We start from the raw sequence: 23,526 nt of genomic DNA on the forward strand, positions 1-23,526 counted from the left end.
ATTTTTAAAATTTATTGTAAACTAATTAGCGTGTTCATTCTGATTAGATAAATTATTACTTTAATTACACTTATAACATTGTTTTAATTCAAAATATTTATGTTTTGAAATAAATAAACACAATATTAAAAATACATATTAAAATATACAATGTTAAAAGCAAAAATATATTTTTTTATATATTTGCATTGTTGTAATTTTATTTCTATAAATTTTTCAGACATGTCATTGGGCATTTTGAAATGGATCCAAGCTACGGGACTATTAAATATTCCTCCGCGTGCCGTACAAAGAGAAAATATTCAGTGTAAAATAAAAGCAGGATGAAGTAAAACTACTTACTGATACTGTCACTTAGTGGCCGTTTATGGGTATTGCTGGGAATGAATAATATGAGGAAAGAGCAAAATAGTGACCCTACCAGCCCATCTGCCAAAATCAACGTTTTTGTTTTTTCCCCCACCCGAGTCAGACGCAGCGTTGCCGTGTGACCGACTAGACAGAAGGTGCATCACCGTACGGCAGCTGGCGTCACACACCCATCGTCTCGGCTGCTTCCTGATTTGTTCACCATACGCAATAAAACACATGACAGCAACAAAAAAAAAAGATGACAAAAAAAAATCTTTCATGGTTTTAGTTTTGTTTTATTGATATTTTCACGCTGCCGGGCATGCACGTTATTGATGCAATAAGTACTTGTAATCACCCCGACGTATTTAAGGTGCTTGCGGCCGCTCAGAATACATAAGAAAAATAAATATTAAATATGATAAATAGGCACTCACAGTCTCACAGGAAATTGCGTCTCCCTCGGCACACTCGGCTCCTCATGCTCCTCAGCTCCCTGCAGACGTTCAGCAGGAAGTCCTTGTAGGTCTTCAACACCACGCAGCCGTAAACCTTCTGCTGGAAGGTGTTCTGCGCGGGCGGCAGGGAGGCGGGCGCCCCCGCCGGCCAGTCCTGGAGGTTGGGGAAAACGTCCCGGTAGAAGTTCCGCAGGAGCGCCTCCAGGCCCCGGTTGCGTTCCCCCACCGTGTCCAGCTGGACCAGGAGGCCGCTGTCGGGGCGCTGCAGGTCCGTCTGCTGCTCGTACACCCGCCTCAGGTGAGAGGAGAAGACCCGCAGGTGGCGGAGGATGCTCTCCGTCCTCTCCGAGGGCTCCAGGCCGGAGATGTTGGGCTCGGGGACGTCGGGGATGGACACCTTGCAGAAGAGGTGGGACATGTCTCCTTGGGAGGCTCTCTGTGGGGAGGACAAGCAGCCACACCTTTACCACTAACCACACTGTCTCTTTATACAAACCCCGTTTCCATATGAGTTGGGAAATTGTGTTAGATGTAAATATAAACGGAATACAAGGATTTGCAAATCCCTTTCAAGCCATATTCAGTTGAATGCACCACAAAGACAACATATTTCATGTTCAAACTCATAAACTTTGTTTCTTTTTTGCAAATAATAATTAACTTGGAATTTCATGGCTGCAACACGTGCCAAAGTAGTTGGGAAAGGGCATGTTCACCACTGTGTTACATGGCCTTTCCTTTTAACAACACTCAGTAAACCAGGGGTGTCAAAGTCATTTTAGATGGGGGGGCCACACGGAGGAAAAATCTACTCCCAAGTGGGCCGGACTGGTAAAATCACGGCACGATAGCTTAAAAATAAAGACAACTTCAGGTTGTTTTCTTTGTTTAAAAATAGAACAAGCACAAATGTACAAATCATAATGTTGTTAGGTTTTTATTTTACACATACATGTTGCGGTTAATAATTTATTTGTCATTATCTATATTTTCTGAATAAATGATGTGATAATGTTCATCATTGGTGTTAATGTTCAATCTATCAAGATAAAAATAAGTATATCAAAATCAAGTTACAGGATGTTATTTAGGTAGTTTGATCACTTTCCTCGACTGATGTACTAATGTGGTTTATTTTGTACATATGTAGCATCATCTACAAAGATACAAATAATTGCTATTGTGACATCTAGTGGACACATTTAGAACAGCAGTTTCTTTCATTCAAACATTTCAGGTACATTTTTATACTTTGCAAACTCATCCCGCGGGCCGGATAAATCCTGTTCGCGGGCCTGATCCGGCCCTCGGGCCGTACGTTTGACACCCCTGCAGTAAACGTTTAGGAACTGAGGAGACACATTTTTGAAGCTTCTCAGGTGGAATTCTTTCCCATTCTTGCTTGATGTACAGCTTAAGTTGTTCAACAGTCCGGGGGTCTCCGTTGTGCTATTTTAGGCTTCATAATGCGCCACACATTTTCAATGGGAGACAGGTCTGGACTACAGGCAGGCCAGTCTAGTACCCGCACTCTTTTACTATGAAGCCACATTGATGTAACACGTGGCTTGGCATTGTCTTGCTGAAATGAGCAGGGGCGTCCATGGTAACGTTGCTTGGATGGCAACATATGTTGCTCCAAAACCTGTATGTACCTCTCAGCATTAATGGTGCCTTCACAGATGTGTAAGTTACCCATGTCTTGGCCACTAATACACCCCCATACCATCACACATGCTGGCTTTATACAGTTTGCGCCTATAACAATCCGGATGGTTCTTTTCCTTTTTGGTCCGGAGGACACGACGTCCACAGTTTCCAAAAACAATTTGAAATGTGGAACACTTTTCCACTTTGTATCAGTCCATCTTAGATGAGCTCAGGCCGAGCGAAGCCGACGGCGTTTCTGGGTGTTGTTGATAAACGGTTTTCGCCTTGCATAGGAGAGTTTTAACTTGCACTTACAGATGTAGCGACCAACTGTAGTTACTGACAGTGGGTTTCTGAAGTGTTCCTGAGCCCATGTGGTGATATCCTTTACACGCTGATGTCGCTTGTTGATGCAGTACAGCCTGAGGGATCGAAGCTGCTTACGTGCAGTGATTTCTCCAGATTCTCTGAACCCTTTGATGATATTACGGAGCGTAGATGGTGAAATCCCTAAATTCCTTGCAATAGCTGCTTGAGAAAGGTTTTTCTTAAACTGTTCAACAATTTGCTCACGCATTTGTTGACAAAGTGGTGACCCTCGCCCCATCCTCGTTTGTGAATGACTGAGCATTTCATGGAATCTACTTTTATACCCAATCATGGCACCCACCTGTTCCCAATTAGCCTGTTCACCTGTGGGATGTTCCAAATAAGTGTTTGATGAGCATTCCTCAACTTTCTCAGTATTTTGTGCCACCTTTCCCAACTTCTTTGTCACGTGTTGCTGCCATCAAATTCTAAAGTTAATTATTATTTGCAATAAAAAAAAAAAAAAGTTTATCAGTTTGAACATGAAATATGTTGTCTTTGTAGCATATTCAACTGAATATGGGTTGAAAGGGATTAGCAAATCATTGTATTCCTTTTATATTTACATCTAACACAATTTCCCAACTCATATGGAAACGGGGTTTGTATATACAAAACCAGTCAAGTTGGCACGTTGTGTAAATGGTAAAAAAAAAACAGAATACAATGATTTGCAAATCCTTTTCAACGTATATTCAATTGAATAGACTGCAAAGACAAGATATTTAATGTTCCAACTCAGAAACTTCATTTTGTTTTTGCAAATAATCATAACTTAGTTTCTGGGTGTTGTTGATAAATGGCGTTGGCTTTGCATAGTAGAGTTTTAACTTGCACTTACAGATGTAGCGAACGACTGTTAAGTTAAAGTTTAAAGTACCAATGATTGTCACACACACACTAGGTGTGGCAGCACGGTGGAACATGTGCATGTGCCTCACAATACGAAGGTCGTGAGTTCAATCCCGGGCTCGGGACCTTTCTGTGTGGAGTTTGCATGTTCTCCCCATGACTGCGTCTCCTCCCACCTCCAAAGACATGCACCTGGGGATAGGTTGATTGGCAACACTAAATGGTTCCTAGTGTGTGAATGTTGTCTGTCTAACTGTGTTGGCCCTGTGATGAGGTGGCGACTTGTCCAGGGTGTACGGCGCCCTCCGCCCGAATGCAGCTGAGATAAGCTCCAGCGGTATAAAATTGATGGATGGATGGACACTAAGTGTGGTGGGATTATCTTCTGCATTTGACCCATCACCCCCTGGGGGGGTGAGGGGAGCAGTGAGCAGCAGCGGTGGACACGCCCCGGGAATCATTTTGGTGATTTAACCCCCAGTTCCAACCCTTGATGCTGAGTGCCAAGCAGGGTCCCATTTTTATAGTCTTTGGTATGACTCGGCCGGGGTTTGAACTCACGACCTACCGACCTCAGGGCGGACACTCTAACCGCTAAGCCACTGAGCAGTGGTTTTCTGAAGTGTTCCTGAAGTCCATGTGGTGATATCCTTTACACACTGATGTCAGGTTTTGATTCGGTACCGTCTGAGGGATCAAAGGTCCGTAATATCATCGCTTAACTCCACCGTGTAGGACGGGAAGCGACATGAAGGCGTCGGTTTCTTTGATGCATTGTAATCCACAGGAAGATTTTGTCTTGACCCGAGATCTACAAAGCGGAGAGGAGGCAGGGCCTGGCTCCCCTCCAGGCACCTTTTCTTCCTACTGTTTTGTAACCAAAGGCGATGGCTGTTTACGACCCCCTTCCCTTAGAAACAGCTGTTGCCATGTAGACTTCCTTTTTTATTTATTTTTATTTTATTTTATTGTTGTCATTCAAATTTGAACTTTCGTTACATAAACTCATGGTAGTGCAGGATAAAAAAGCAATAAGGTGCATATATAAATAAATAAATACATGTAAATAATATATAAATATGTATATAAACTAAATAAATATATATAAATAAATAAATAGATTACTGTACAGATAAATATATTGCACTTTTCCACATGCGTCCACGTTTATGGATGTATGTTCAATCAATCAATGTTTATTTATATAGCCCTAAATCACGAGTGCTGTACAAGCCACGACGACATGTTATATTGTTATATTATTATATGTTATATTTTATTATATGTTATATTATATTATATGTTATATATATTGTTATATTATTATATGTTATATTGTCTTTTTTTATTCCAGCGAGTTAATTCCTTTTGGGGGGAGTTGAGGGGATCATTTAATTATGATGCGTTCAAGAGTCTTACGGCTTGAGGGAAGAAGCTGTTACAGAACCTGGAGGTTCTGCTTCGGAGGCTGCGGAACCTGTAAAATGTAATCAGGGAAAGTCCAAATAAAAGACTTTCCCTGATTTCCAATCTTTCGTCAGCGAGTGGGACGACACTGTGCAAGGGTACAGTGTCTACGCGTTTCCCCTCGATTGAGCTAAATTGAATCCTGTCTCTGTTTAATTCCTTGCTTCTTGTCTTGTTTAATAGATGTCATCAGTGTTTAAACCTGACATCTTCAAGACTTACAGTCATTTTGGAAACATCACCGCACATCATAATGGCAGCTACACTTTCCATCTTAAAGATGTAAAAAAAATATTTGGGAATGTCCGGCGGGCCACATTGAAAAGCTTAACGGGCCCCCGGGCCTTCATTTGCCCAGGTCTGCAATAGAGTCTATCAAAAGTTGCTTGGGCCGTAAGTACAAAAGAGTGGGGTTTTTTTTTTTCAACAATAAGATGCCAAAATGATGTATGAGTAAAGATACTCACGTATGTTTTGATGAGATCCACAGATTCCGTGTGGATGAGTCTGGTCAGTTTCAAGGTCCGCTGCACAGAACTTGCACACTGCTGGTCTCTGCTGCTGGACGCTGTTGAGGACCGGAGCAGGATCAGGAGCAGCAGCAGGAGGGCGAGCGACGCTGGAAGGGAGCATCATGAAGTCTTTCAAAAAGCATTGATTGATTGAGACTTTTATTAGTAGGCTGCACAGTACAGTACATATTCTGTACAATTGACCACTAAATGGTAACACCCCAATACGTTTTTCAACTTCAATTCATTGTAGGGAGACTTACTTGATGCTGGCTTCTTCAGGCGTGTCCAAAGCATGCTACTCCTCGCATGTCCGCTCATTCTCCTCCAAATGCTCAGACTTGTCATAATCACACTACTTGAACTTTTTTTTTTTCAAGAGCCCAAACCGGGCATTGGTCATCGGAGGAAATGACGTGCACTTTGTGAGGCAACCTAAATTTCCCAGAATTTCCTCTTCTTCTTCTTCTTCTTCTTTTGTTGTGTAGCTGTATTGAAAGGACGAGGGCAATGCCCATACATGCCCTTGATGAGGGGACATGTTCAGACCTGGCGCTGATGCCCACCTCATGTTGGCCCCTGGACCCCATTTTTATTTATTCAAACATCAAAACTCAACATTTATGAGGGCAGTCATGCAATAATTTGAATTGGGAAAAAAAACTTTACACACTTTTTAACCTTTGACTTTAATGACCGAGGGGCTTCTACTGCCACCTGGAGGACATGTGGCAGGTTCTTGTCAACTACACCAAGGGTTCTTAACCATTTTTGACCTCGGGGCCCAACTTTTCCACTCAAATCTTAACACTGAATTAGTACTTTTACTCTTGATTTTAATCATAATCAATAATTCTATCTAACCTACCTACAGTTTACAACCTTGTCAAATGATATGAAAGCATGTGTTCATCACAAAGATTATTATCAGACTAATTACAAAAATACTGCATAATTAACTGGAGAAAGATTGGAAGGTTGTTGTTTCTAAGGATGTATTGCAAAATCTATTCGAAGATCATCAATATGACAGACATGCTCTACTGTTTTTAAGGGCCTACTACAAAAATGCTAGTCAAAGATTGTCTATATGACAGGAGCGCTTTGCTGTTTCTAAGGATATACTGCAAAATCTATTCAAAGATCCTCCATAGGACACACACTACTTTTTTTACGGGCCTACTACAAAAATGCTAGTCAAAGATTGTCTATATGACAGGAGGGCTTTGCTGTTTCTAAGGATATACTGCAAAATCTATTCAAAGATCCTCCATAGGACACACACTACTTTTTTTACGGGCCTACTACAAAAATGATAGTCAAAGATTGTCTATATGACAGGAGGGCTTTGCTGTTTCTAATGATATACTGCAAAATCTATTCAAAGATCCTCTATATCAGTGGTCCCCAACCACCGGGCTGCGGCCTGGTACCGGTACGTGGACCGATTGGTACCGGGCCGCACAAGAAATTATTATTATTATTATTATTATTTATTTATTTTTAAAAAAAAATTAAATCAACATAAAAAACACAATATATACATTATATATCAATATAGATCAATAGAGTCAGCAGGGATACAGTCCGTAAGCACATATGATTGTACTTTTTTATGACCAAAAATTTAAATAATTTTAAAATAAATACCATACAACCCAAAATGCCACTCAAAGATTGTCTATATAACAGGAGGGCTTTGTTGTTTCTGAGATTGTATTGCAAAAACTATTCAAAGATCCTCTATTTGACAGACACACTACTGTTTTTAAGGGCCTACTACAAAAATGCCAGTCAAAGATTGTCTATATGACAGGAGGGTTTTGTTGTTTCTAAGGATGTCCTGCAAAATCTATTTAAAGATCCTCTATATGCCAGACACACTACTGTTTTAAGGGCCTACTACAAAAATGCCAGTCAAAGATTGTCTATATAACAGGAGGGCTTTTTCGTTTCTAAGGATGTATTGCAAAAACTATTCAAAGATCCTCTACATGACAGACACACTACTGTTTTTAAGGACCTACTAGAAAAATGCTAGTCAAAGATTGTCTATATGACAGGAGCGCTTTACTGTTTCTAAGGATGTACTGCAAAATCTATTCAAAGATCCTCTATTTGACAGACACACTACTGTTTTTAAGGGCCTACTACAAAAAAGCCAGTCAAAGATTGTCTAAATGACAGGAGCGCTTTGCTGTTTCTAAGGATGTACTGCAAAATCTATTCAAAGATCCTCTATAAGACAGACACACTACTATTTTTAAGGACCTACTACAAAAATGCTAGTCAAAGATTGTCTATATGACAGGAGGGCTTTGTTGTTTCTAAGGATGTACTGCAAAATCTATTCAAAGATCCTCTACATGACAGACACACTACTGTTTTTAAGGGCCTACTACAAAAATGCCAGTCAAAGATTGTCTATATAACAGGAGGGCTTTTTCGTTTCTAAGGATTTATTGCAAAAACTATTCAAAGATCATCAATATGCCAGACACACTACTGTTTTTAAGGACCTACTAGAAAAATGCTAGTCAAAGATTGTCTAAATGACAGGAGCGCTTTGCTGTTTCTAAGGATGTACTGCAAAATCTATTCAAAGATCCTCTATTTGACAGACACACTACTGTTTTTAAGGGCCTACTACACAAAAGCCAGTCAAAGATTGTCTAAATGACAGGAGGGCTTTGCTGTTTCGAAGAATGTCCTGCAAAATCTATTCAAAGATCCTCTATATGCCAGACACACTACTATTTTAAGGACCTAGTAGAAAAATGCTAGTCAAAGATTGTCTATATGACAGGAGCGCTTTGCTGTTTCTAAGGATGTACTGCAAAATCTATTCAAAGATCCTCTATAAGACAGACACACTACTATTTTTAAGGACGTACTACAAAAATGCTAGTCAAAGATTGTCTATATAACAGGAGGGCTTTGTTGTTTCTAAGATTGTATTGCAAAATCTATTCAAAGATCCTCTAAATGCCAGACACATTACTATTTTAAGGGCCTACTACAAAAATGCCAGTCAAAGATTGTCTATATAACAGGAGGGCTTTGTTGTTTCTGAGATTGTATTGCAAAAACTATTTAAAGATCCTCGATATGACACACATGCTCTACTATTTTTAAGGCCCTACTACAAAAATGCTAATCAAAGATCATCTAAATGACAGGAGCGCGTTGCTGTTTCTAAGGATGTACTGCAAAAACCATCCTCAAAGATCCTCTATATGACAAACACACTCTACTGCTTTTAAGGCCTGTACAAAAATGCTAGTCAAAGATCTTTGACAGAACAGAGGCATTGTGCTGTTTTTATGGACCCGCTACAAAAACACTTACCAAAGATCTATTATACGACAGGAGTTCTCTGTTGTGTTTAGGACCTTCTGCAAAAACTTTAAAGAGATTTTTAAAATGCTCTACGTTTTTTATTTTTTTAAAGCCTACTACAAAACAAGGCTAGCCAAAGATCGTCTATACAACAGGAGTGCACTCTTAAGACATGACTAGGAAAACAGCTATCAAAGATGCTCTGGACCGACTTAAAAAACAAAAGTCAAAGATCATCTATTCTTCGTTGTACTGAGCAGCCTGGACACAGATTAGAGTTAAAGTACAAATGATTATCACACACACACACACACACACACTATGTGTGGCGAAATTATTCTCTGTATTTGACCCATCACCCTTGATCACCCCCTGGGAGGGGAGGGGAGCAGTGAGCGGCAGCAGTGGCCACGCCTGGGAATCATTTTTGGTGATTTAATGCATATGCGGGAATGAATAATAGTAAAAATGACAGCAGGAATTTGGGTTTTTTTCTTGCTACGTGTCCACTTCCTGTTCTATGGTTATCATCACATTTGGCGGTGGTACAAGAGTCTGTTCCTGTTCTATGGTTATCATCACATTTGGCGGTGGTACAAGAGTCTGTTCCTGTTCTATGGTTATCATCACATTTGGCGGTGGTACAAGAGTCTGTTCCTGTTCTATGGTTATCATCACAAATGGCGGTGGTACAAGAGTCTGTTGCTGTTCTATGGTTATCATCACAAATGGCGGTGGTACAAGAGTCTGTTCCTGTTCTATGGTTATCATCACATTTGGCGGTGGTACAAGAGTCTGTTCCTGTTCTATGGTTATCATCACATTTGGCGGTGGTACAAGAGTCTGTTCCTGTTCTATGGTTATCATCACATTTGGCGGTGGTACAAGAGTCTGTTCCTGTTCTATGGTTATCATCACATTTGGCGGTGGTACAAGAGTCTGTTCCTGTTCTATGGTTATCATCACATTTGGCGGTGGTACAAGAGTCTGTTCCTCCTCTCCTTCTCTGCTAGCACTTTGCACAGGAAGCTGGCACAGGAAATGTGGCAACAGGGCCCAAGTGCGTAAAAGAGACGACGTCTCACTCGGCCTGAAAGTCATGCCCATGTCACACTCGCCTTTCATCGTGACTTCTCATCCAATGACGAAATACTTCAACGTAATTCATGTTTTTTTTTTAAATTCCCCTTCTCCTCACGGTGGGCATTTTCAATGACGCGCATAAAAACCGAGGCTTTGCTTCACGGAGTTGAGGAAAGGTCAAAGAGCGTTCCGGTCTATCTTAGAAAAAAGGGGAACTTGTCAGCAAAGTGGGCTTAGTGGGAGTGGGTGTGTGGAGGACCTGTGGTGGAGGACCTGTGGTGTAGGACCGGTGGTGTAGGACCTGTGGTGTAGGACCTGTGGTGGAGGACCTGTGGTGTAGGACCTGTGGTGACGGATCCACGGAAGAAAAAGTCAACATTGACACCGAGCTGATGGTTTTGGCTCTTGTACGGGACACTTCATTAGGTACACCTGCAGGAGCCATTTAGGTGGGCAAAGAGCTGCGGTCTATAATATAATAATGCATGAAAAGGTATTCATGTTGTGGTTTGAATATTAAAGGACATATTTACAACTGTGGTGGAAGTTTCAGTTTGGGAGTACAACACTTCATTTTTTTTTTCACCCTATTTACTTTAAACTTTTTTTTATTTTATTTGTTGATTTATGAAAAATATTAAAATACTTTTTTTTTTACTAATTAATTATCGTTATTCCCATTGGGTTGAGTTTTTTTTCTTGCCCTGGTGGATGTGGTTGTGACTTGTGTAGCCCATTGAGACATCCTCTTAAGGCCCAAGCTGTTTGTTTACATGCTTCTTTTTTTTTTATTTCTCTTTGCTATTTGGGCTTATTGGACCCTAATTAGAATAAAAATTAAGAATCATCTTTTGATATGATGTACTTAGTCCATAAGTACACAAACGTGTACTTCATGTTTAGTGACATGTTAATTTTTATTTTTACACTTTTTTTTTCTAAATTCCATTGTATGTTATACTCTTCTGACACCACCAGATGGCAGTATAAGTGTCCACATAAGCACATAAGACCCCAATTCAGTAGTGTACACAATTTTGGAAATAAGAGCCAAAAGGTGCTTCTCCACACATAAATACATATGTATGTGTGTATGTATATATACATACACATATATACATACATACATATATATATACATACATACATATACATATACACATATATACATGTATACACACATTTATGTATACACACACACATATATATATATACATATATATGTATATATACACATATGTACTGTATGTATTCACATATATATGTATATATATATACATATTAGTGTATATATATATACATATTAGTGTATATATATGCATATATATACACAAATATTTATGTATATACACATATACTTGTATATATATATATATATATATATATATATATGTATGTATATATATACACACACACATACATTATATATATAAATATTTATATACATACACATACTTGTATATATATATGTATATATATAGTATGTGTGTATATATATATACATATATATACACAAGTATATGTGTATATACATATATATATATACAGTACATATATATACATATACACAAGTAAATATATACATATATATATATACATACATATATATATATATACATACATATATTTTTACATACATATATATATATATATACATACATATATATACATACACACACACATATATATATACATACATATATATACATACACACACACACACACATATATATATATATATATATATATATATATATATATATATATATATATATATATATATATATATATATATATATATATATATATATATATATATATATATATATATATATATATATATATATATATACATATACATATATATAGGCCGGCCCCGGCCAAATATTTTTAACCCAGTATGGCCCCCTGAGTCAAAAAAGTTTGGGGACCCCTGGTTAAGGTTTCCATTACAGGACGTGGGCAACCAAGATGATCCTCCTCCACACAGCGCCAACAAGTCCCAACTTTACCGTAGCGCAGGAGTCTCAAATTCAAACTCAACTATCTGTAAATAAATAAAAAGATCTAAAGACTTTACGATTTAAAAAAAAACTGGCAGCTCGGTCACCAGAATTTTACAATCAAATTTACAGTGTTTTTTTTACACCAAATGACTGAAAATGGAAAAACTGTACTGTCAGAATAATTGTATCTAAGTTATCACAAAACTTTGGGTTTCGGCGAGCAGAAAAAAGCTGTCTTTGATCTTACCAATCAAAAGGCTTGTAAAACTCCACTGTGTAGGATGGGAAGCGGTTTCTTTGATGTATTGTAACCCACAGGAAGATTTTGTCTTGACCCGAGATCTACAAGGCGGTGAGGAAGCAGGACCTGACTCCCCTCCAGGCACCTTTTCTTTGAACTGTTTTGTGACCAAAGGCAGGGGCTGTTTACGACCCCCGTCCCTTTAGAAACAGCTGTTGCCATGTAACCGGGGAAAGTCCAAATAAAAGAGGAGGCGTACAATCTTTCGTCAGAGCGTGGTGGGACACTGTACAAGGGTACAGGTCTACGCGTTTCTCCTCATTGAGCCAAATTTAATTTTGTCTCTGTTTGATTCCTTGCTTCTTTGTCTGTTTAATAGATGTCATCAGTGTTTGAACCTGACTTGTACCACTGTTATTTTAGGCTACAGCTGCTGATTGTTTTACTGTAAAAATCGATCTTCCCTGCTTTTACAGTGAATTACTGCAAATGGCTCTGTTATGTTTTTGGACATTACTACTTGCCGTAGTTTTGAAGCAATGCATGATGGGAATCCGGATGTTGTGTGTAAGTGTATTAACGTTATATGTGTATCAACACGCTGAGAAATAGCTCGGTGCTTGCCTACTTTATGGGTTATAGATAAACCTATGGATAACGGAGACATATATAATAGTCTCCTTTTCGGGTTGTAGAGAACGCTAAAGGCAGTGCCTTTAAGGCACGCCCCCAATATTGTTGTCCGGGTGGAAATCGGGAGAAATTCGGGAGAATGGTTGCACCGGGAGATTTTCGGGAGGGGCACTGAAATTCGGGAAAATGGGGAGGGTTGGCAAGTATGCGACAGGCCAAATTTGGCCCGTCGGCCCCACTTTGGGCATCCCTGCTCTAGTCGTGAATGTAGCGTGGACATCATTTGTAGGGCTACGAATCTTTGGGTGTCCCACGATTCGATTCAATATCGATTCTTGGGGTCACGATTCGATTCAAAATCGTGTTTTTTCCGATTCAAAAACGATATTTTCCCGATTCAAAATGATTCTCTATTGATTCAATACATAGGATTTCAGCAGGGTCTACCCCAGTCTGATGACATGCAAGCAGAGTAGTAGATTTTTGTAAAAAGCTTTTATAATTGTAAAGGACAATGTTTTATCAACTGATTGCAATAATGTACATTTGTTTGAACTATTAAATGAACCAAAAATATGACTTATTTTATCTTTGTGAAAATATTGGACACAGTGTGTTGTCAAGCTTATGAGATGCGATGCAAGTGTAAGCCACTGTGACACTATTGTTCTTTTTTTTTTATATAAATGTCTGAGAATGTCAATGAGGGATTTTTAATCACTGCTATGTTGAAATTGTAACTAATATTGATTAGGGCTGCAACAAATAATCGATTAAAATCGATTATAAAAATAGTTGCCGATTAATTTAGTCATCGATTCGTTGGATCTAAGCTATGCGCATGCGCAAAGGCTTTTTTTTTTTTTTTTTAAATAAACCTTTATTTATAAACTGCAACATGTACAAACAGCTGAGAAACAATAATCAAAATAAGTATGGTGCCAGTATGCTGTTTTTTTTCAATAAAATAATGGAAAGGATAGAAATGTAGTTTGTCTCCTTTATCCGATTATTAATCGATTAATCGAAGTAATAATCGACAGATTAATCGATTATCAAATTAATCGTTAGTTGCAGCCCTAATATTAATACTGTTGTTGATAATATTCATTTTTGTTTCACTACGTTTTGTGTCGTGTTTGTGTCTCCTCTCAATGGCTGTTTATTGCAGTTCTGAGTGTTGCTGGGTCGGGTTTGGTTTTGGAATTGGATTGCATTGTTATGGTATTGCTGTGTATTGTTTTTTGGATTGATTAATAAAAAATAAATAAATAAATAAATACAAAAAATTTTAAATAATCGATTTTTTAAAAAATTCGAATTCAAATCGATTTTTTCCCACACCCCTAATCATTTGGTTGGGGAACAGAATTTTTTTTAAATTCGGTTTCATTTTATTGTAATTCATATTTAATTTGGTGTCATTCTAATTCAAATGTCATATGTAATAATTTTATCATTCGCTAATTCGACATTTATCTTAATTTGTTCCCTTTTTATTTTCTTATTTGATGTATCTGGTTAGCGTGTGTATTAGTACCTAATGAATTTGACACCTAAATGACTTCCAGGTCACTGGGGAGACACCAGTGCAGTAAAACCAGCAAGCGTTACACGGACGCCGAACCACAAAGGAGCAAAAGTGCAGCGTCAGGAAGACAACATGTTTTGGTTTTCAACATAAAGTAGTTTTTATTTTGTGTTTTGAACCGCACAGGAAATGGTGACGAAGAGGGTTGTTTTAGGAAAGTCCCCTTTAGATTTCTACCTAAATACATTTCTCTATAAACTCACATCTTCCCGCACTATTGGCAAAGTTCTGAACTCCTGTGTAGCACTCAAGCAAGCCTTTTTATTATTCATATTATTATTATTATTATTATTATTATTCAATTTCAAGACACTGAAGGAGCCCCATAGCACTTTTGACGGAACCGTTGGCGTTCCACAAGGCTTGAATCGACACACACACACACACACACGCACACACACACACGCACACACACATACACTCACACACAAAAAGGCCTTACTGCATACGAGGAACGTTAGCATCATTAGCATCAGAAAGCTAGTGGAAAATGTACAAGGCTTTTAAAAATTCCACTTCAGAATGAGTTTCTATTGCCTTCAGAAATGACAGTCAAACATTATTTATTAATTATTATTATTTTAGAAGTGGGACCTTTCTCCCGCCCTGCAAGAAAAAATGACCATTATTCCAAGTTGTGGCTTGAAAATAAAAATAAAACAAAAAACATCCTTCAAGTCAAGACCAAAACATTTAAAGCAAAAATCTCCTTTAAATGAATAAAAAAAAAAAAAGTTTTATAGGCTTTGACTGAGAGGGTTTGGGGGCGTCTAAATTTGTCACATGGTAGTTTTAAACTTTTTTTTTTTTTTCCAACAAAACAAAAACAAAAAAAACAATTGCATTCCCCCCTAAAGAGAAAACAACAACAAGGCTAAAAGTGGTGTTAAGTAAGAAATGAAGCACCAAACTATTATTCTTCCATTTGGTCAAAAAAAATGGAAATTGTGCAACCTGTTCAATGAACAAAATGGCAAAAATATCGGCGTCAATCTGACCATGAGGCGCAATTTTATTTTTTTTTAAATACAGACCCACTTTTTGTGTGACTAGGGTTGCAAAAGTTAGTTAGAAACCCTCCATGGGAATATATGACATGTGGAAAATGTGCAAAACACTCCCTATTTTTTACATTGATATTAGTTTTCCTGCTTGTCTGCAAAAATTTTTTCCAATTGATATGTATGTGTTTTATAAATGATTAAAAATGTTCACCAATTTTGTTGTTCTTCACGGGCAATGAGAATAAAATCCCGATCTATTCGACTCTATTCTAAATTATTCTATTGAAGAAAGTAGTACATTTTATTTTGTTGACCACTGACCGAAGAAATACTAAACTAAACTAAACTAAATGTTGCGGATTACAAATAAAAGGTTTAAAATAAAGAAAGTAGAAACATGTGACCACTCCCAGCCAATCAGAGAAGGTCACAATAATCACAAAGAAGGTTGTAATTCTCATGTCAATGAATAGAACATTTTAAAAAGTTATTTATAATGTATTATTATGAAAATGTAAATACATTTATATATTTCACATTGTATTTAATTTTAATTAAATTACATTAATTTGAATTAAATAGATTACAGAACATGTTATCATACAATATTGCTATATATTATAAATATATATATATATATATATTTTTTTTAATATGTATTGTAGTTCTCAGAGGCTCAATTTTCCCTCATTGCAATTTATGACAATGAAACCAAAGGATTAATGGAATATCGTTATTAAAACGCAATTATGAGGATGAAAACGTGTCTAAACACGCACCCTGACTGTGTTGCCTGTGCTATTATTTTTTCTAACAAAAACACCACATGGTGGCGCCGTTATTAAACCCCTACAAGTCGGATTGGCTTGAAATTTCTCACACAGCTACAAAAAAAAAAAAGAAAGAAAGTTAGAAGTACCCACTGTAAGGGAAGTGACAAGCACATGTGTGGTTGAAAAACATGGCCGGAGTCAAACAAAACATCTTAGCAACTTAACTAACGGCTCATAAGTCATTAAGTATTTGTGTAATGATGATTCTCAAACTGTGGCACGTAATAATCACTTGATTAAAGTGCAGTGTTTTATTTTCCTATATTCAAACACAGTGTGACTGTTCAAACTGTGTGAGTAATGTTACAATGGCCAAAAATATTCAATATATCCATCCATCCATCCATTTTCTTCCGCTTATCTGAGGTCGGGCTGCGGGGGCAGCAGCCTAAGCAGGGAAGCCCAGACTTCCCTCTCCCCAACCACTTCATTCAGCTCTTCCCGGGGGATCCCGAGGCGTTCCCAGGCCAGCCGGGAGACATAGTCTTCCCAACGTGTCCTGGGTCTTCCCCGTTGCCTCCTACCGGTCCGACGTGCCCTAAACACCTCCCTAGGGAGGCGTTCGGGTGGCATCCTGACCAGATGCCCGTACCACCTCATCTGGCTCCTCTCCATGTGGAGGAGCAGCGGCTTTACTTTGAGTTTCTACCGGATGACAGAGCTTCTCACCCTATCTCTAAGGGAGAGGAAACTCACTTCGGCCGCTTGTACCCGTGATCTTGTCCTTTCGGTCACAACCCAAAGCTTATGACCATAGTTGAGGATGGTAACGTAGATCGACCGGTAAATTGAGAGCTTTGCCTTCCGGCTCAGCTCCTTCTTCACCACAAAGGATCGATACAGCGTCCGCATTACTGAAGACGCTGCACTGATCCGCCTGTCGATCTCACCATCCACTCTTCCCTCACTCGTGAACAAGACTCTGAGGTACTTGAACTCCTCCACTTGGGGCAAGATCTCCTCGCCAACTCGGAAATGGCACTCCACCCTTTTTCCGGGCGAGAACCATGGACTCTGACTTGGAGGTGCTGATTCCCATCCCAGTCGCTTCACACTCAGCTGGTCCTGGTGGCCAGATGAAGCCACCAGGACCACATCATCTGCTAAAAGCAGAGACCTAATCCTGCAGCCACCAAACCGGATCCCCTCAACGCCTTGACTGCGCCTAGAAATTCTGTCCATAAAAGTTATGAACAGAATCAGTGACAAAGGGCAGCCTTGGTGGAGTCCAACCCTCACTGGAAACGGGTCCAACTTACTGCCGGCAATGCGGACCAAGCTCTGACCCTGATCATACAGGGAGCGGACCGCCATAATCAGACAGTCTGATACCCCATACTCTCTGAGCACTCCCCACAGGACTTCCCGAGGGACACGGTCGAATGCCTTCTCCAAGTCCACAAAGCACATGTAGACTGGTTCCTCCCGGATGGCAGAGCTTCTCACCCTATCTCTAAGGGAGAGCCCCGCCACCCGGCGGAGGAAACTCACTTCGGCCGCTTGTACCCGTGATCTTGTCCTTTCGGTCACAACCCAAAGCTCATGACCATAGGTGAGGATGGGAACGTAGATCGACCGGTAAATTGAGAGCTTTGCCTTCCGGCTCAGCTCCTTTTTCACCACAACGGATCGATACAGAGTCCGCATTACTGAATACGCCGCACCGATCCGCCTGTCGGTCTCACCATCCACTCTTCCCTCACTCGTGAACAAGACTCCGAGGTACTTGAACTCCTCCACTTGGGGCAAGATCTCCTCCCCAACCCGGAGATGGCACTCCACCCTTTTTCCGGGCGAGAACCATGGACTCGGACTTGGAGGTGCTGATTCCCATCCCAGTCGCTTCACACTCGGCTGCGAACCGATCCAGTGAGAGCTGAAGATCCTGGCCAGATGAAGCCATCAGGACCACATCATCTGCTAAAAGCAGAGACCTAATCCTGCAGCCACCAAACCGGATCCCCTCAACGCCTTGACTGCGCCTAGAAATTCTGTCCATAAAAGTTATGAACAGAATCGGTGACAAAGGGCAGCCCTGGCGGAGTCCAACCCTCACTGGAAACGGGTCCGACTTACTGCCGGCAATGCGGACCAAGCTCTGACACTGATCATACAGGGAGCGGACCGCCACAATCACACAGTCCGATACCCCATACTCTCTGAGCACTCCCCACAGGACTTCCCGAGGGACACGGTCGAATGCCTTCTCCAAGTCCACAAAGCACATGTAGACTGGTTGGGCAAACTCCCATGCTCCCTCAAGGACATGGGAGTTATACTTGTTAAATAATGTTTTTAATGAATACTTAGGCTTACTATATTTAAATGTTGGTCATTATGATGGTACTTGGAGAAAAAAAGTTTGAGAACCATTGGTCTTATTATTATAAAACAAAGGTTTATTATATTTACACTAGCATGTCTACAAAGACATTTCGACCGCAACCCATAGGGGGCGCCACTCATGTCATTTACAGTCATGTGATGAAATGAGCATAATAAAACTAGTGTGAGTGTTACTTCTCATGTATTCCCATTGGATGTGTCCAAAACGTAATTTCACTTCTTATATGTCTTGTACATGTTAAGAATGGACAATAATAAAGCAACTTGAACTTGTCCTGGTAAATATTTCTCAAATTCTACACTTTTCCGGAAACCTTTTGCAACCCCAGTGAGCGCTAATACCCCCGAATACTCCAGTCTGCTGATACAATCTGACAGTCTTACACTTTCTCACATCAGGGCGTCTGTCTCACTATTCTACGTTTCAAAAAACAAACAAACAAAAAAGAAAAACAACAACAACAAAGCAAAGTTGTTTCTAAGCTGGGTCACGGGTCGACGGACCGGTGTCGGCATGTTCTCGCTATAGCGTCAAGTATACAAATATTCATATCAAAACAGCACAATTCTCACCATTTGTCATGTACAAGACCGCTGATTACATGGTTCACAAGTTGAAAACCGGGAGGGGAAAACGGTGGCAAACCCCGGGGGGGAAATCAAAACGTATGCAGCTGCGTAAGAAAGGCATTCGTGAACGTATATATAATATATGTATAGAGGGGTTTCCTTTTTTTTTTTACATTTCCCACAATGCATTGCCGATATCCTTATAGAGGGGTTCGGATTTTTCTCAGAAGTGGATGCCAGAATCCATTTAGAAGGGCGAGCGTCATCGTTCACGATAGTTACCGTATTTTTCGGAGTATAAGTCACACCTGCTGAAAATGCATAATAAAGAAGGAAAAAAACATATATAAGTCGCACTGGAGCAGACCTGGGCATTCTGCGGCCCGCGGGCCGCATCCGGCCCTTTGTGCGTCCCTGTCTGGCCCGCGTGAGGCCAATTATAAATTACAAAATAAATTTTAAAAAGTATCTATGTCGAGTGTGCAACACAACGGTGCTGCTTTTGTTTTGAAAATCGTTATTTGTATTACTTCCGTGTGGACGTATGCGTGTGCGTGATTGTGAGTGAATGTGAACAGCATTGTAATCACAAATTACAAAATAAAGTTGAAAAAACATCTATGTCGTGCGCGCAATACAACTGTGCTGCTTTTATTTTGAAAAGTATTATTTATGGGCGTGTGTCCGTGTGTAACCTGTGAGTGAAGGTGCACAGCGACAAGTGATGCACGGTTTACACCCGAGACGCTAAAAAGAGAAAAGTTGATGACGAATGGCGTGTTTTCAACAAGACATGGACTGCCAAGCAACGTTCCCTCTAAGGTGCGTGCCTGCGCAATTGCGCACTGCTCAAGCGTCCTCTGCGCACAGCAAATATATGCCGCGTACCAAATCAAATCCCATCTGAATTCTAAACAAAATAAACATATTTATTCTATGTAATTATGCAATGCAACTCTGAGTGACAGTGACAACAAGCGGCCCTAACGGTGTTCGTCAACACCGTTCAATTGAACACCGTTCAATTATTGTAACGTCTATCGAGATGCTTCGAGGACAGGAATTATATGGATCACTTTATTGAGCAAAACTGTTTATATTCGGCCATAACCACACCAAAAACATGAGTAAAACACTTCTATCTCGAAAAACTAGTCATTTTCTGCCGTACAAACCAGGCCAAAACCAACTTGTCATCTGTCACCAACACGCATAGCACTAAACCACTGGTGCGTTTATGGCCACACAAAAAGTCGGACAACTCAAACACCACGCAAAGTTACACTATGACTCCTCAGTCATACGTGTGCTTATTTTACTGTCATTTATTATTAATGTTAATTTATTTATATTAGTCATGGAATGCTGTTACACACACTATGTTGAAATATTACCATTATTATTAATTATTATTATTATTATTATTTATCTTACGGTATATATCAAAAATAATATTGAGCAAAATTTAATTGAAATATTGTCGATGTGGCCCTCCAGCAGTGCTCGGGTTGCTCATGCGGCCCCCGGTAAAAATTAATTGCCCACCCCTGCACTGGAGTATAAGTCGCGGGAAATTTACTTGATAAAACCCAACACCAAGAATAGACATTTGAATGGCAATTTAAAATAAATAAAGAATAGTGAACAACAGGCTGAATAAGTGTACGTTATATGAGGCATAAATAACCAACTGAGAACGTGCCTGGTATGTTAACGTAACATATTATGGTAAGAGTCATTCAAATAACTATAACATATAGAACATGCTATACGTTTACCAAACAATCTGTCACTCCTAATCGCTAAATCCCATGAAATCTTATACGTCTAGTCTCTTACGTGAATGAGCCAAGTAATATTATTTGATATTTTATGCTAATGTGTTAATAATTTCACACATAAGTCGCTCCTGAGTATACACTACCGTTCAAAAGTTTGGGGTCACATTGAAATGTCCTTATTTTTGAAGGAAAAGCACTGTACTTTTCAATGAAGATAACTTTGAACTAGTCTTAACTTTAAATAAATACACTCTATACATTGCTAATGTGGTAAATGACTATTCTAACGGCAAATGTCTGGTTTTTGGTGCAATATCTACATAGGTGTATAGAAGCCCATTTCCAGCAACTATCACTCCAGTGTTCTAATGGTACAATGTGTTTGCTCATTGGCTCAGAAGGCTAATTGATGATTAGAAAACACTTATGCAATCATGTTCACACATCTGAAAACAGTTTAGCTCGTTACAGAAGCTACAAAACTGACCTTCCTTTGAGCAGATTGAGTTTCTGGAGCATCACATTTGTGGGGTCAATTAAACGCTCAAAATGGCCAGAAAAAGAGAACTTTCATCTGAAACTCGACAGTCTATTCTTGTTCTTAGAAATGAAGGCTATTCCACAAAATTGTTTGGGTGACCCCAAACTTTTGAACGGTAGTGTAAGTCGCACCCCCGGACAAACTATGGAAAAAAACTGAGACTTATAGTCCAAAAAATACGGTACACGTAATTAGTTAATTGTTCAACCCAGCACATTTTACACCTTGAATGACTTCCAAAATGATAAGAGTCAAGATAGCTATGACGGCTTTGTTTGTGGATGGGTTCGTGACGTGTATGTTTACCTGTATAAACCCAGTGGACATCTTGTGTGGTGTTCGGGTCTGTGGGACCCGTTTTCATTTTTTTATTAAAAAAAAAAAAGATACAATTAATGAATTTTTCAAACTGAGACTCACTGACTTTGGCTCATTTTCTGTGAAGAACATATATCAGAATACATATTTAATGACCACGCACCATACACCCCCCCTACACATTTCTATTACATATAAGATGTCTAATAGAAGTGTGGAAATTGATGTTCTGTGTACCACACGCACACACACACATACACACACAGCAGGCCTAGACAGGAGGAGGACAGAGTGTAGGTACACAGAACATCAGATGGTCAAATGTGTGAGAAAATGAGAGCAGACTGTAGATTAACTACGATCAAATTATTGGACAGGACGTCGGAAATGTGTAATAAAGTTGTACTTTATATAAGAAAAAAATGGGCATACAAAACGGTACAAAACGATCCTTTTATCTTGTTATCTGTCATTCATTCATCACCCGTAGGCTCGTAATCCTCAATCTCAACAACCACAATGCACCTGCTCCCGGTCTTTCTAACATCCGGTTTGCCGCAATGAATTGTGGAACATGCAGTATTTTAGTTAACCCTTTGTTAGGCTATTGAGTAGAAAACAACTCAATTCAGTGTCAGTGTTTCTCAAATAATCAATATCAAATACATGTATAAATCAAATTAATTCCCTTTTAACTCTTTTTAGCTGTAAATAATAAATCAATTTATCAGCAATTAAATCAAGCATGCAAATTATGAATGATCATCACACATGAACTATATAACCCATAAGTTACAACACAGTGTTGACAAACACCGCGGGTGCAGAAACACAAAAGAAAAATCCCTGTGGGTTGCAGAAACTGGCAGAGAAATTTTCCGTGCAACGTCCATATTGTTGTTACTCAGCCAGCGTTTGTGGGTCTGATGGACCCGTTGCATTTTGTGGCTTTTAATGCCTCACAATCAAACACTTTTATGTTAAAATACTGAACAGATGTTTACCTTATCCCAGTAAACATCTGTTCAGTATTTTAACAGAAAATGCAACGGGTCCATCAGACTCACAAACGCTGGCTGAGTAACAACAATATGAACGTTGCACGGAAAATTTCTCTGCCAGTTTCTGCATCCCACAGGGATTCTTCTGCACACTGTCTGCTCTCATTTTCTCGCACATTTGACCCTCTGATGTTTACCTTATCCCAATAAACATCTGTTCAGTATTTTAACATAAAAGTGTTTGATTGTGAGGCATTAAAAGCCACAAAATGCAACGGGTCCATCAGACCCACAAACGCTGGCTGAGTAACAACAATATGAACATTACACAAGGGTTAAGTCAGGCTAAACGCAGTGTTTTTCAACCACTGTGCCGCGGCACACTAGCGTACTGTGAGATATTGTTTGGTGTGCTGTGGGAGATTATGTAATTTCACTTAATTGGGTTAAAAATATTTTGTGCAAACCAGTAATTATAATCCGCAAATAACGTTGCCGTTGTTGAGTGTCTGTACTGTGTTTTTCAACCTTTTTGGAGCCAAGGCACATTTTTGTTCATTGAAAAATGCGGAGGCACACC

The 23,526-nt window shown here is 39.3% G+C and overlaps 1 protein-coding gene across 1 annotated transcript; it reads right to left on the reverse strand.

Annotated features, from left to right (window-relative positions):
• Positions 1 to 411: 411 nt before the first annotated feature.
• On the reverse strand, positions 412 to 6,751 carry LOC133639023 (uncharacterized). Its single transcript, XM_062032084.1, has 3 exons — positions 5,923 to 6,751; positions 5,615 to 5,766; positions 412 to 1,245 (listed from the first exon to the last, which is right to left on the reverse strand). Exons 1-3 carry the CDS (start codon positions 6,005 to 6,007, stop codon positions 793 to 795), a joined length of 690 nt encoding a protein of 229 aa, XP_061888068.1. The 5' UTR covers positions 6,008 to 6,751; the 3' UTR covers positions 412 to 792.
• Positions 6,752 to 23,526: the final 16,775 nt, after the last annotated feature.

Source organism: Entelurus aequoreus, linkage group LG21, assembly GCF_033978785.1.
Source record: "Entelurus aequoreus isolate RoL-2023_Sb linkage group LG21, RoL_Eaeq_v1.1, whole genome shotgun sequence".
NCBI lineage: Eukaryota > Metazoa > Chordata > Actinopteri > Syngnathiformes > Syngnathidae > Entelurus > Entelurus aequoreus.